The 15,211-nt window shown below is 41.0% G+C and overlaps 1 protein-coding gene across 4 annotated transcripts in view; it reads right to left on the minus strand.

Annotated features, from left to right (window-relative positions):
* ZNF451 (zinc finger protein 451) overlaps positions 1-9,423 on the minus strand; it is a 36,194-nt gene extending 26,771 nt beyond the window's left edge. Inside the window, exons 1-5 of one of the 4 annotated variants that reach the window (XM_039727546.1) lie at positions 9,252-9,423; positions 8,539-8,623; positions 2,812-2,895; positions 1,494-1,619; positions 95-206 (exon numbers count right to left, since the gene is read on the minus strand). In XM_039727546.1, the coding sequence (XP_039583480.1) occupies positions 95-206; positions 1,494-1,619; positions 2,812-2,895; positions 8,539-8,619 (403 nt within the window). In that variant the 5' untranslated portion in view covers positions 8,620-8,623; positions 9,252-9,423. The other 3 variants (XM_039727571.1, XM_039727555.1, XM_039727562.1) reach the window with 3 other exon arrangements.
* Between the last annotated feature and the right edge of the window lie 5,788 nt (positions 9,424-15,211).

Here is a 15,211-nt window from a genome sequence, read left to right on the forward strand (position 1 = left end):
CAAGGCACCTGCAAGCTCAACATAATTTTCACATGTTCTGCTCTGTAATGCAGGACTTAGAACCCATCACTCAAACTTAGTTTTCTATTCTTACCTGGCATTTTTAACCACTGGTCTACACATAATCTTGCAGCTTCTGTATCACTGTGTTCCCGAATAAATTCTAGTTCTTGCAACCCATGAGCATATTGGGAATCAACTTTTTCCTAAGGGAAAAAACATACCAGACAATGTTGTGATCAAACTGAAAGAATAAAAGAAAAAGAAAAAATATTAAATATGTTTCTCATAATTTAAATATGGGTTCCTAAAATACACACCCACAAAAACCTAATGAGGGGAAAAAAATGTTACAACTAGACTGACTTCTACTTAATACAATAAAAATGAAATGTAATAGAAAAAAAAAGAAAAAGGTGTTTTCACTTTGAAGACTAAATTTACTTCTGCAGCTTGCACTACCTGATGAAGAGTGAAGAGCCAAGCAGGAGGAAAATATTTGTATTTAACAAAAGGATATTTAGCCTTCATTCTCAATCTGCTTTAAAAGCTACACAGTTACCTCTGACTCCACTTTACAGTTGAAGAACTGTATGTGGAGACACAAACAGATTGCCAAATCAAAGTGGCAGAGACACAAGGGGGATGGAAGCCTCCAGACTTCAAGGCTACCTTGGACTGTATCTAATCTAGCCTTTTACTCCATTGTACTACAGTTGCATAGTTTACCATAGACTGCAACAAGCTGTAACTATAGTAGAATCATGTGATTTTAAAAGCCTTTAACGGTGTTGAGAAAATTAGGGAAGTCAGCACATTTTCCCAACTCTGGATTTACATTCCTCCCTATTCAATTACATCAAGTTGTTGAAATTCCATTCCTTCAAGATGTCCAGCTCCCACTGAGAACAGTTCTACCATTAAGCCACTGACTGTATCTCCCAGTTTGTAACAAAATACATTCTTTTCAAATGGCTGCAAAGTGCAACTATTAGGACTCAATTTTAAAATCATGCCTTAAACATTGAAATTTTTTTCCCATTATGAAATACTACCTGATACAGATTTAATGCAGCAAACAGCTTCCTAAAAAACTTCAACAAAAGCAGATAAATAGCAAGGCTTGCTGCATGGTGGTTTGTGATAACTGTTATTTTTCAATTAACTGAAATATTAGAATATCATAATAATTGATACTAAGGTTCCACTGCTATATCTACACACAAGAGAAGAAGTTTTTGCCAGTGGTTTTCTTTCATTTAATTTTCCCCCCCTTAGCATCTGCAATAAGACTAGAAAATTGATCAGTTAAAAGCCACTGAAAAGAGAAAGTCATGTAGTGCTTCACATGAATGCCCCAGAAGCAGAAGTCTAGTTGCTAATTGCAGGTATGCCTCACCAATTTTTTTATTTACTTAATAGTGAAAACAAAGATACTTGTGACTACAAGGCCTTTATTATGCAATTCTTCAAAAATAAAATACATGCAATACCTTAAAGGCTTTGTTTTTCTCTTCTTTTTGCTGTTTCTCTACTTCAACATGGCGTGCCAGACGATCCAGGGTCGATGCAACTCGTTCCTTCTGATAGTCAATGTGATCCTTACGTTTAGTATTTCTCTGCAATTGGGAGTTAGACTCTTATTTGGTGATTGTTATGTAACAGACACTAATACAGCAAAAAGTGATGCCCTCACAACATAATTCAGTAAAGATAACTCTTAGGCTAAGTTCCATCAGCTACCTTGTAGCTTTCTCTTCCTTTTTACCAGCATCCGTAGCTTCTGTTAAAAACAAACAAAAACACCCCCCACACACATATTCAAGGCAAGTCAACAAACATTAGTCTCACCATGCAGTAGAGGAACATGCATGATTGTGCTGAGTGTCCTACAAGTCTCCAACAAATGAAAAGTTAAGTAAGTTCTTCTAAGTAAACAAAATCCCTCCTGACTCCAAATCAAACGCGCAGCCCATCTAAAAAACCTGAAAACTGCTATTGTTCTTTCCCTAACACTGCCCACTGTCTTCAAAAAGGCAGAGGATGAGCTATTTCTGGCCTACAGGATAGGCCATATACTGTAGTTTGCTCTTCTTACAGTCAGCTCTAGTAATGATCCCTGTAATGACAGCCTGTGCATGTAACAGAAGATCACCCTTCCTTAAGAATCAGGTTTACTACAAACATCCTCTGCTGCAACACAGGAAAACAAAAGTCAAAAGACAGTCACTGCTGCCAAAACCAACTCTAGTAGAGTCTATCAATGTCACTTTCAAAGGCCTTGCAGAGCAGGCAAAATAAGTTTGGGGGACAGACACACTGAGGAGCCTGCTTCTGACTTGTACATTCTTAGAATGGATTATGAATGATTAGACTGAGCTAAACCCAGACTGTCACTGGAATAAGGTCATTCAACCCATACATTGTTCCTAAAGAGTTATTTTAGAAAGAAAAGGTCTTGTAGTAGACCAGGTATGTTTTCAGGATAGAAACTGGACACCCTGAATTCCAAGGCTGCATGTAAAGTGACATTTTATTTCCAAACATTTTTCAGATGACTGAAAGACAAATAAAAGTACCAAGTCATTTCAAGGTGAAAAAAAATGGCTCTGGAAAAAGTGAAGTGCTGGTATTCTTGCTTCTCACTCAAAAGCAAGTAGAAAAATTAAGGTATTTCAGTACTCGTTATTTAGCACTTGTTAAAAATACATCTAACAAGGCTTCTGTGAAGAGTAACTGATGGGAAAAAATACACAAGACCAATTATTTTATTACACCAAGATGTTCCAAAATACATTACAATATACTCACACGAAAATAAGAACTGCTGTTAGGTTCTTCATCCTCACTGCTGACGAGATCAATGCATTCAAGGACAGGCCTTAAAGGTCCTTCCTGGAAAAAAAGTGTTAAAAACACTCACACAAAAGCATTAAATTGCCTTCCTCAGAGATAAAATGTTCTATCTCTGCCATGTATTGGCAGTTTCTTCAAGATATCAACAATCATCTACGTAGGGCAGGCTAGGATGACCTACTTCCTCATGATGAGTAGCAGAGAGAAAAGCAGCATAGCAGCACGGAATCCTCTCTGCTGCTCTTAATGCATCTCATTCTTTACATTCTTCCACCTTTCAAGGCAGTAAAGCTGTTCAGCTGGCCAGGCACAAATAGTCCTCTGTCTCACTGGGGAGAAGAGGGATGAAATCTTGCACAGATGACAAAAGTTTCTATGAATCAAGCTGCCAGCCTCCAATTACCCACAAAGAGTAACTCTATTATTAAATAAAGATAACATGGTTTTCTGAACAAAATATTAAAAAAATTACACTGGAGATTTGCTTATGTAGAAACTGACAGGCTCTGCAATGCTTTGAAGAAATTAAACCTTTATTACACAGGTGTTAGCAAGTAAGAGTTCAAAGACACACTCTGACCATCTGACTGTCCAATCAGTTCAATAATATGTTTTGAAATGTTCAGCTCTGATCATAACAGCATCTTCATGGGCAGAGATTTTTCTTATTTGTGTTTACTTACTCTCAGGGCTCAACAATTGATGAAAACTTACAACATTGGCAGCTGAAATGCAGAGTGACTTGCTTTCTAGCCTAAAAGTTCAAGTGATCTAAACAATAAATTTAACACAAGTAATATTACACTTGTTTAAATGTTTCTGCACACATGAAATGTTCTTTTTCCTCCCAAATTCTGTGCCTTTTTCTATGCAATTTTTGTGCACCGTTTACCTCCACACAGGACAAGCCCCAAACTGAAAGTTATGAGAGTTTTAATTACTTTATTTTCCAGATGGTTCAACTAAAGAGTAATGCAAATATGATGCCAACCCTGAGAATTCCATCACTATAGGAGAGTTAAGAAGCTGAGGATCAGAGAGCTTCATCCTACCTGTTGTAAACTCCCCACAGCATGAGTGGGGGAGTAAATCTCGACAACAAAGAGTCTGTGATGTAAAAAAACCAATATGGACAAGCTGTCCATAAACAGCTGAAAGCTGGGACCTCTCTAGCTGACTATACTCACATACTGGGCACCCAGAGACATAAAATATTCAACACTAAGATATGCTCACTCTTCACATCTTATCAGCAGATCCTTCACATTTAAAGAAAAAAAAACCAAAAACACCCAACAAAATCCCAAAATACCAAAAAAAGACCACCAACACCAAAACAAACACCCAACCTAAAAAATCCCCCAACCCCCAACATGATCCACTTCTAAAAAACCAAACCCCCCCAAAACTCCCAAAGAAAAGACCAACACCCAAACAAACACCCAACCTAAAAAATCCCCCAACCCCCAACATGATCCACTTCTAAATTACTTCCCTAAACAATTTTCAAATGTCATTCTTCTCACAAACCAACAGCCATGCCACTGAGCAACAAACAAAAATCACAGTTACTTCTGTGAGTAGAAGAATTTCTAGGTTGTTAATTCTCCAGGCAGGTGTGGCATCTCTGCTGTTATTCACAGCTTTGCCAGAAAGCATCAACAGAACTGTAATTTCCCTATACTGTGCAAAATACCCAGTTTAACTGTTAATACAATCATATTTGTTTAACTGTGACTGGCAATGATGAAGCCTCATATTCATCTCTGAGGAGAGTTACTTCTCAAGTTGCTCTGTGAAGCTCATTTTTATCCCAAACTTTTTTCTGAAAGCCCTAAACTGTGTTCTCTCTTTCATGCCCTTCCTCATTTCACTCCATCTGTGGGTGATCTGGCCTGGCTAACACACACCTTGTGCACTGACATACCATGCAAGGTGTTTTGTTTGTTGTTTCAGCTTTATGTGCATTCAGACCAAATGTCCAGTTTACTTAAACAGCACAATTAAACTTCTGCATAATTGCACACAAACTAGCATACAGAAAATGGGAATCTAACTTTCATGTATATGACCACAAACTTATCTTTGACAAGTAATTATGAGAATAATTGTGTATACACATGCAAAAATACTTACCCAGTTTACTTACAGCACAATTAAACTTCTGCATAACTGTACACAAACTAGCATACAGAAAATGGGAATCTAACTTTCATGTATATGACCACAAACTTATATTTGACAAGTAATTATGAGAATAATTGTGTATACACATGCAAAAATACTTATTATCACAAGTTCATATAAAAGTAAATTTTAAAAAATTAAGACAAGTTACACTATTTGTACTCTAAATCTGTGTCCCAGCAGACTTACAACTTTTAAGGCTGCTAAGAACTGACCAACATTGTGAACCAACATGCAGTTAATAAATTCTCACTCTATAACCTAGGCAATACAGAAATTCAAGACCCTGGATGACTTTGGATAGGTGCAGAAATAAGAGTAGCTTCCTAACACCACTACCATTTTATTCAGCTCCTGCTGTGATGCAACTAAAAGCCAGAAAGACAAATCCTTCATTCTGAGTATCTAATATTTAACACTACAGAGGTAAAGGAAGCAAAATCTTTAATTGGTAACTACCATGTTTTAGTGCATTACTTGACTTGGTATATTAACTAACTCTCCTCTAAGTCCAATGCTTTTGGTGCCAACTGTGGCAACTTGAATTATTTATCTATTTGTTCACAGGCCAGTAAAAATGTCAATTTCTTTACTCTTGCCTTATCCTTCCCAAGTAAGCAAAATGGGGCAAGACCATCCTATGTTAAGAACACAGGAGTAACAGCTTGCACTGTAGATTAAATAATATTTCTCTGGTGGTATGTAAAGCTTAAAATGTAATGATTTTAAATGGACAAAATATGTTTTAACAAAGAACTAAAAGGCGGAAAATTATGGAAGAATTATTTTAAGTTTCTTGAATGAGGGTGAATCAGACTGCAAAAGCTGAAAATCTTTGGCAGCAGCAGATTGACAAAGAATCCTTATTTGACGGAGCAAAAGCATAGTTCTACAGCATGAATACAAACACCCTAGTACAAGTGAATGAAGTAGAAAAGAAACACCCCAAAACCACAAAGAAAAACTGATCACATAAACAAAAAACCCACACCAAAGTCACATCTGACTGTCAAGAAGGAAAAAAAAAGAGAAAAAGGAAGAAAAACACAGATCACATGGCCTACAGCAACTTGTTATCTATCAAAACGAGCACAGGTTGAGATACCCCAGTAGCTTCTCTAACTCAATGTAAACAGTACCATCTTGTGCACTGGGTCTTAAAGACATGCAGATAATCAGGAGGCATCCATCCATAACATTTATGAAGACTGTAAGTTTCCAGTCATACACATTATTATATGGAAATGAAGATCTAAAGCTTGCCAAGCAGTTTAGAAATCTTTTTGCAAAGTCCAAAGTCACCTTCAATCAGAGGAGCAAATGAGATCTGAAGACATATTGCTGATATTAGGTGATGGCCAGGGTGACACACCTTTCCTCTCATATTCATCAATTACAACAGTAAGCTACTCACCCCAGGATATAAATCCTGCAAAAAATTTGAGCAGAGTCACCTTCCTACATATAGCAGCCTCTCTTGGAAGCAACAGCCACTGAGACCATAAAGGATCCCTACTATCCAGAGGCAAAGCCAAAGACAAAAAAAGGTAGCTAGAAGTGTTGATTTTAGTTCCTTTGTTTCAGTTCTTTCAGTTACTGTTTGTGGTGCTCCAGCAGCCCTTCAATCATTACACTTTGCAAGCTATACAAGCTATCTTTGTTCACTGCCCACCTTGAAGAAAATGAAGCCTATTCAGTCACCATCACAGAATCATAGAATGGTCTGGGTTGGAAAAAATCCTCTTGTTCCAATCCCCCTGTCATGGGCAGGGACACCTTTCACTAGACCAGGCTGCTCAAAGCTCCCTCCAGCTTGGCCATGAACACTCCCAGGAATGGGGGGGATCCACAACTTACCTGGGCAACCTCTTCCAGTGCCTCATCACTCTTACAGAAATTAATTTAATCCTCTTGTTCCAGTCCCACTGTCATGGGCAGAGACATCTTTCACTAGACCAGGCTGCTCAAAGCTCCCTCCAGCTTGGCCATGAACGCTCCCAGGAATGGGGGGGATCCACAACTTACCTGGGCAACCTCTTCCAGTGCCTCATCACTCTTACAGAAATTAATTTCTTCCTAGTATCTAATCTAAACATAGTCTTAGTCTGAAGCTCCTTGTCCTCTCACTATATGCTCTTGTTAAAAGCCCCCTCCATCTTTTCTGCAGGCTCCCTTTAGGTGCTGGAAGGCTGCAATTAGGTCACCTTGAACCCTTCTCTTTTCCAGACTGTACAATCCCAATTCTCTTAGTCCTTCCTCTGGGCTCACTCCAACATGTCCATGTCCTTCCTGTGCTGAGGACCTCGGAGCTCATGCAGCCTAGGACACACTGGAACTTCTGGGCTGCAAGCACATGTTGCCAGCTCATCCACCAACAACCCCAAGTCCTTCTCTGCAGATGCACATGGATACTTGTGTGTATATAATGAACTTTGAACTCAACCAGTTATGCCCAAATCAACCAAAATATTAGTATGTCTCAGAGATAACCAACTACTTATAATTTTTGCAAAAAAACCACCTATCCTCCATACTAGAGCACCTAAATACCCCTGCAGGAAAAGTCTGTATGTTGAACTTTGGTTTTAATCAAACACCAGACAAAATGGGGGTGGGGAATTTGGTAATCATTCAGCATATTGTTAAAAAATGAGACAAAAAACCAGCCACTAAAAATACTGGCATCATTGAATCACTTGACCTTAGGAACATGATTTGTTCCTTCAAGAAAAACATCTTTACATGTGTAGATATGGCTCCTAGGGACATGGTTTAGTGCTGGGTTAATGTCTGGACTCAATAATCTTAATAGTCTTTTCCAACCTAAACAATTCTATGATCCTAGGTAATCCTGCCATCCAGCACCACTTCACTGATGACAGACTGAGGCCAGAACACAGGCAGCATGAAAAACATTCTGCTTCTCTCAGACAGCCAACAGATGCAAGTGTCTTAAAATTACGTTCACACAAAGCATGTCAGCATTAGACTAGGTGCTGTACAATAAAGAGCACCTCACAATTTGAGAGGATTGTTTAAGGCCTCTAACCCATTTTTTCCTTCCTCTTCTACACTGAGTACAGTGATTTCAACATTGATTGGCAGACTGAGCAATGATTTATTCAACTAACTTTAGAGGGACTATTCATAAAGCAAAATGCTATACAATACGATTACCAGGAAAGTTATCTACAGTCCCTTCTCACATACCTCACTGATGACTGTAATACCCCCCTCACCTGCTCAGATACTCTAGACTGCATTTTCTCCACAGGACCAACTGACATCATCTTATACCCTTCCAAGAAAGTGCACATAAACCTTTAAGATCGAGTTGTTATCTGCCACAAACATTCACAAATGAAATTATCTTAATGTTCAAGAGTGATTATCTTCATGTTCATCAGTCAACGAAGACCCCTCTCCTGTTTACTGGACTACTGAAAATGTATTTTTTACAACAACCAGGGCATTTCCAGTACAAGCTCTACTTACTCCAATGAACTCAATCTCGTCTTCACTTCCAGAAGCTGGTGATTTACTCTTGCGAAGGCTGTCAGAGTTATGAGACTCCATTATCTAAACATAAACAAATCATACTATATAATTTCACTTTTAAAGATTCGTTTAACTGTACAGCATTTCCCATTTTACGCCTTCTTTGGCTTTGCGGTCTATTTGTATTCAACAAGTGTCTATCATTCACTCCCAATTACCAGTGACACCACAGGAGGTGATAAACGACTCTGACTCGAATCACGCCACTGTATTTTTCCAATTATGTGGTTTTATCTACAAAGCATGCCAATACCTACACTCCTCCAGCAGCCGTAGCTGCAGTGTAGCAGCCCAAGGACATGCCTGAGCCTGGAACCCCAGCAAGAGCCGAGACCCGAGCTCCAGCCTAGCGGCGCTCAGCCACCGACGAGCCGAGGCCGGCCCGTAACAGCCGCGGGCGAGCTCGGGCGATTTCAGCAGCTGCGGCTGCTTTGGGCCGCTCTAGGACAGCGGCAGAGGGCTGAGCTTCCTGCTCCAAAACACCGGCGGGGGCTGCGCTGCTGACTCACGTTCCCGTCCCGCACGGCCCCGCGGCTCCGCACAGCGCGCTGCCCGTGCTGCGGCTCGCCGGGCCGGGCCCCGCCCGCGACCGCTGCGCCGCCCGGGGGCGGGGCGAGGGCGCGGCACGGCTCGCCGGGATCGGGAGGTGCCGCCGCCGCGCCCCGCGTTCCCCATGGCAGGTGCCGGCGCTACCGCGGCAGCACCATGGCGCGGCCCCAGGGCCGGCGCTCCGGGCTCTTTCCTTCTTTTGGGCTCTGTCCTTCTCCCGGCCTCCCCTCGTCCGCCTTCAGATAGGCAGCAGCGAGTTCCGGCTCGGAGCGGGACAAGCCGCACTCCGCTTCCGGGGGAGGAGGAAGAGAAGGAGGAAGGGCGGCTATTGGGGCTGGCAGCCGAGGGGCGGGAAGGCGCCAAAATCGCCTCTCCGGGCCCGGGCGCTGTCCGCTGCCTCAGCCGTGCTGTGCCTGCTCAGCCCGCCCGTGCTCAGGCACCTCACACGGTGCCGATCCAGCCCAGGCAGCTGCAAGGTCCTTTGTGAAGATCTTGCGGGAGGGGTTCCCAAGGGCAGTGAACTCCAGATATACAATGGTCGTTTCTCCTCTCATCTACCAGGGCAATCAGTATCACAGAAGTTTGTCAGTCTGGTCAAGCCTGATTTCCCCTTGGTAAAGCCATACCGACAACTCAATGATTTTCTTGTCACTGAGAGGCCTGAAAATGGTTATTGGGATTGGCTGCTTCATTACTTTCCCAGAGATCAGGATGAGGCTGACTGGCCTGTGGTTCTCCCTGCCTTCCTCCTTCCTGCCCTCCTTGAAGATATAGGTGGCATTTGCTTTCCTCCAGCCTAAGGCAGCAGTCCCAGGCATCATGATCCATGAAAGATAGTTGAGAGTGATCTCACCACGACATCTGTCAGCACCCTCAGTACGTGTTGGTGTATCCTGTCAGGGCCCATAGACTCAGCATGCATATGCCCAGTTTGCTAATGTTCTTGCTGTATTCTCTGGCTTGATCCTCTCCCACTAAGGGTACATCTTCCTTGGTCCAGCCTTTTCCCCTGATTTGTGAAGGGTGGTCTTGCTAGTGAAGACTGAGGCATCTACTGTGTTACTATATCATCTGTCTCATTTAGCAATGGACCTACCTTTTCCTTAGTCTTCCTTTTGTCACCTCGGTACTTATCAAAGCCGTTTTTGTTGTCTTTGAACATCCCTAGCTAGATCCAATTCCAGTCATGCTTTATCTTTCCTAACTTCATCACTGTATGCTTGAGCAATGTTTCTGTATTTCTCTGAGGTAAACTTGCTTCCATGCTTTGTATGCTTCCTGTTTGTGTTAGAGTCTGACCAGGAATTCCTTGTTCATCTACAAGGCCTCGTGGCATTTTTCCCTAAGTTCCTGTTCACTGAGCTTGGAGGAAGTTATCCTTAAATATTAACCAGCTTTCTTGGGCCCCTCTTGCCTCCAGAGCTGTATCACATGGGGCTCTTCCAGGCAGGTCTTTGAAGACACCAAAACTCACTCTCCAGAGTGGTGAGCCTGCTTTTTATTCTTAACACTCCCCTCAGGATCTGGATCTCCACCATCTCGTGCTCACTGTGGCCAAGGTTGCCTTGAGCTTTGCATTTCCCACAATCTCTTCATGGGTATATGTCCAACAAAGCATTGCTCATTATTGGTCCTTGTTGACTCCTTTATGACTTGAAACGGAAACCTCCTGGATTGCTTATGTCCTGCTGTATTGTCCCTCCAGCAAATGTCTAAATGATTGAACTCCCACATTAGGACCAGGGCTTGCAAACACAAGGCTGCTCCTATCTAGAAAAGGACTGGGAGATTTCTCCATTATGGTGTCTCGTAGACATTTCCTTGCTTACATTCAAGAGCTGAAGGTGACCTCTCCTAAGCTCCGTCTTGATTTTGTGTTCTGTTCCTGCCACATCGCCTTATGCCCTTTGCTTTTTTCTGTGTCCATCAATCCCCCACAAGGCTGCTGGTTACTCTCTCAATTCTTAGTTTAAGTCTCTGCTTATGTGGTCATGATCCATCTGGTAAAAATAGCTTTGCCCTGCTTAGTGAGGTGGATCTCATCTCTGTCAAGCAGAACGTGATTTGCAAGCAGGGTCATACAACTCAAATCCTTGTCACCAACACACATGCTGCCAACAAGTATTGACTTGTCCTGTCAGTGCCCCCTCACTGCCAGGATTGAGAAAACATCACTCAGACCATCACACCCATGATTCTTGCTATTTATCTGCTACTGCTCTCCTGCTTCTTTTTGCCACCCAAAGTCAGTATGAATCATCTTTACTCAATGCCTTGGGTTTGAGTAAGCTGAACAGTGTAAATGTCACCTGTGAATTGCATGTCAGTATAAAAAACATGCTTGCACACCCGCAGAGCACTTCACTGGTGAGTGCTTATCAAATCCTGTAAACACAGGAGAGAAAGAATTCAAGGTTGCACGTTAAATTTTGGTGTAATGTAAGAGAATAAGCAACTATCAGCAATATCATATCACATACTGTAAGGATTAATTAGTGCACTTATTTTTCTTGAAAACACAGAGTTACTGATAGTTTTAAGCCTCTTTCCATATGAATGTAAAAACAGCTTTATGATAGAAGATAGACATACTGAGCTACTAGTTGTATCAACTAGTTATATACTCATTAACAGCTGTATGACTTGATCACTCTTGTTAGAGTGTATAAACAACACTCATTTGTTTACTTTTATTTCATTATTAAAATAATGGAAACCTGACTGCCTCTTGGAAAATCATTGTTGCTGCCTAAAATTTAATATTTTGCACTTGTCATTTGAATTTGCTAACAGAACATTGATAGCAGTCATTCTGTTTGTAGCTTGTATTTGCACTTGATAACTTTTGATTCTTGAGAGCAGATAATATGAGAACCTGTAGGAAAAAGTTACTAGGGCAGCATGGTGGAATTATATTTCCAAAGTCTGAGACCCTTTGCAAATGATGCTTATTTAAATATGAATTTTTCAGTAGTCATTCATGTAAATGTTTACTCTTGCAATGACCAGTCCAACTTTCCTCCTTGTATGTAAACAATACAGTTAAGGAAAAAAAAATAGTAAGGGATTTGCCATGCAATAATTTCCAATATGATAACAAATCTCTGAATTCTAAAATTTGTGTATTTCGTCTAATTCCTCTGAAACAACAGGAATTAGATAAAGAACAGGCTGGCTTTTGGCCAGCCTAGGAATGTTCTTATGCAGAACTTGTTCTGGGGGGGGGGGTAGGGGAGGTGAGGAAAGGAGAAGTAGAGGTTTTGTGAGTTCTTCATAAGATCTCCAAGACCAAAGCTCAAATGAAGTCTAGATATCACATAAGATGTGGAAGCTGTTTCAGAGCAGACGATCTTTATAAACTCTCTAGTAATGCTCTCTAGCAACTAAGTCCACATATTCCCTATATGCCCTTAATTATAGAGTAGGTTTAGATGAAATATTATTAGGAAGAAATTCCTTACTGTGAGGGTGGTAAGGCACTGGAACAGGTTGCCCAGAAAAATTGTGGATGTCCTGTCCATGAAAGTGTTCAAAGCCAGGTTGAATGGGGATTTGAGCATCCTGGTGTAGTGGAAGATGTCTCTGCCCATGATAGGGGGGTTGGAACTAAATGGTATTTAAGGTCCCTTCTAACCTGAACATTTCTATGATTCTAATTCAAACATATTTCAACATTTTTGCTTCTCTCATTGCTCCCTTAAGTGAAACACTGATTGCCTTTATAATCATTGATTTCCTTCTTGTATCAACATGTGTACTGCCATTTACTCTTGATCTAGGACATTTAGATATCTGGTGGTTTGGGTTTTTTCACTCCTATCTATATACCCTAATAACAGGGGACATGATTTCAACATGCATTAAACTCCCTGATTCATTCAACAGTATGCTTTTTCAGTAAGGTTTTTATCCAATTCTTCATATATCTCAATATTCTTCCCATCTTAGAAACTAACGCTCTTCTGAGCACTTCATGATATTATCAAATTTTTTTCCATGCTAACCTTCAAATTCAATCTAATATGCAGTAACAGAAATAAATAGTTCATGTTATTAGTTTTAGTATTGCTTACCTTTTCAGCAATAAATATCCAGTTACTAATTGCCATACAGTCTAATACCACTACAGCTTCTGTAGCAGCCATCAGTCTTCTCCCATTCTGAGGACTGCAAATAATGTGCCCTCTGCTGCTCATATCAGAATTTTACACTTTGGAACACCACACATTGACCTACAGCCAATTAATTTTTATTTTAATGTAAATTTGGGGAGAAGCAGTATTACACTGATCTGATATCCCTTTCTGTTCCTTCTGAAGTTTCTAATCTATGATTATCTAGTCTTCAATTTTGTATTCTCTGAGTTTGTCAGGGTAATTTTGAAAAAAAAAACCCTTGTATTTTGTACCTTCCTGGTCACACTACAAGAGATATATATGGCCCTTTTTTGTTAATGGTATAGTTGTGTAACAGCTATTTATCTCCTGTCATCCAGTGGGATAACATTGTTTCTCTACTTTAGTAAGAGGAAGGAACGATCTTCTTGCAGCTCGCTCACTTTTTATCCTTTGTTACCACATTAAAATATCTCCTATTTGTTGTTCCTTTTGTCTAGAATACCTACCTATCTCCCTGGCCCATGCCTGGGAGCAGGTCCTCCACCCTACCATGAAACTCCTCCTCCACTTTTTGTGGTGAGCTGCCAGCCCCAGTGGTTTTCCTTTGACAACTCACCAAGCCAGCAGAATAGAAAAGCACAAAGCACAGCGGGATCTGCAGCGCTGCACCAGCCACAGGGAGAGCAGCTGCTCACTTTCAGCTCCATCTACCTGCCCAAGGGCTTTAGCACCTCCTGAAGGGCAGAGCAGCTGCAGCTGTGCAACATCAGCTGTGACAACTTTAAGGCTAGAGTGCCCTTGTAAGGTAGGCCAACCCCTTCCGCAGGTAAAATGACAAGCTTTACATAAGCTGGCTTCAGAACAGTTATTAAAGAGAAAGAAAAAGCCACAAAAAACGAGTGAAAGAAAACCCCAACCTTGTATGTTACAGTGTACCACAGAGGTGGTGTAAGAAAAGGCCCATTAGACAGTGAGGACAATAAAACAGCACTAAGACATAGTAATGTTTCATTTTATTTGATAGAAAGGCGCTTCAAAAATATTATTAACTATATACATTATTATATATGCTGTACATACAATTACATATACAAAATTTACATAATAGCAAACATCCTTCTGTTACATTTTATAGATGGTAGTTAATAGCATGAGATAGAACTAACATATTTCATACCTGCTTTCATCCTGATCCTATCTACAAGGATTTGTTAGGTGAGAGATGAAAAAGGATAGCAAATCACTTAATGGGTACCCAGCTCACAAACAAGTCTTCTCCACAGTGCATTCTATTAGTGGCTTGCTGCAGAACAGTCAGATTTGCAGCACTTCCCTTCAGCAGTATTTTGCCGATAACCTTATTTTCAGATTTTTTTTTTCAGCATTCACCCTAATATTATTTCAAATTTATTAAAGTAACTCACATGTCCTAAAATCCTCCTTAAATCAAGCTAGATTTTTTCAACAAAATGTCATTTCATTTTTCCAGTCTGATTTGTTAGTTGCTTGTGTGCCATGTTTGAAATAGATTCAGCTAATAGTACTCTCAGTTCTGGGAGAAGTACACTCAAACAGGAAAGCTATAGTCCCATGTCAGCACACTGGGAACCTGAAATCTGTCAGCAAGGGAAAAAAAATCATAAAACCACAGAATATGCTGAGTTTGAAGGGACCCATCGGGATGATTGAGTCCAACTCCTGGCCCTGCACAGGAACCCCAAGAGTCATCATGTCCCCAAGAGCATTGTCCAAACACTTCTTGAACTCTGTCAGGCTGGTGCTGTGACCACGGCCCTGGGGAGCCTGTATCTTCCACTCCTCCTCCTAAGGCTGTTATAGGGTTTGTGTGACTGCCAGCTGCTTCCTGGAAGAAGTGGTATCAGATCCCAAGGGGAACTGCCCAGATGCTGGGATTTTTCTGGTCCTAGTCCCATGAGGAATAT

The sequence above is a fragment of the Passer montanus genome, unplaced genomic scaffold (genome assembly GCF_014805655.1).
Source record: "Passer montanus isolate IOZ18808 unplaced genomic scaffold, ASM1480565v1 scaffold11, whole genome shotgun sequence".
NCBI lineage: Eukaryota > Metazoa > Chordata > Aves > Passeriformes > Passeridae > Passer > Passer montanus.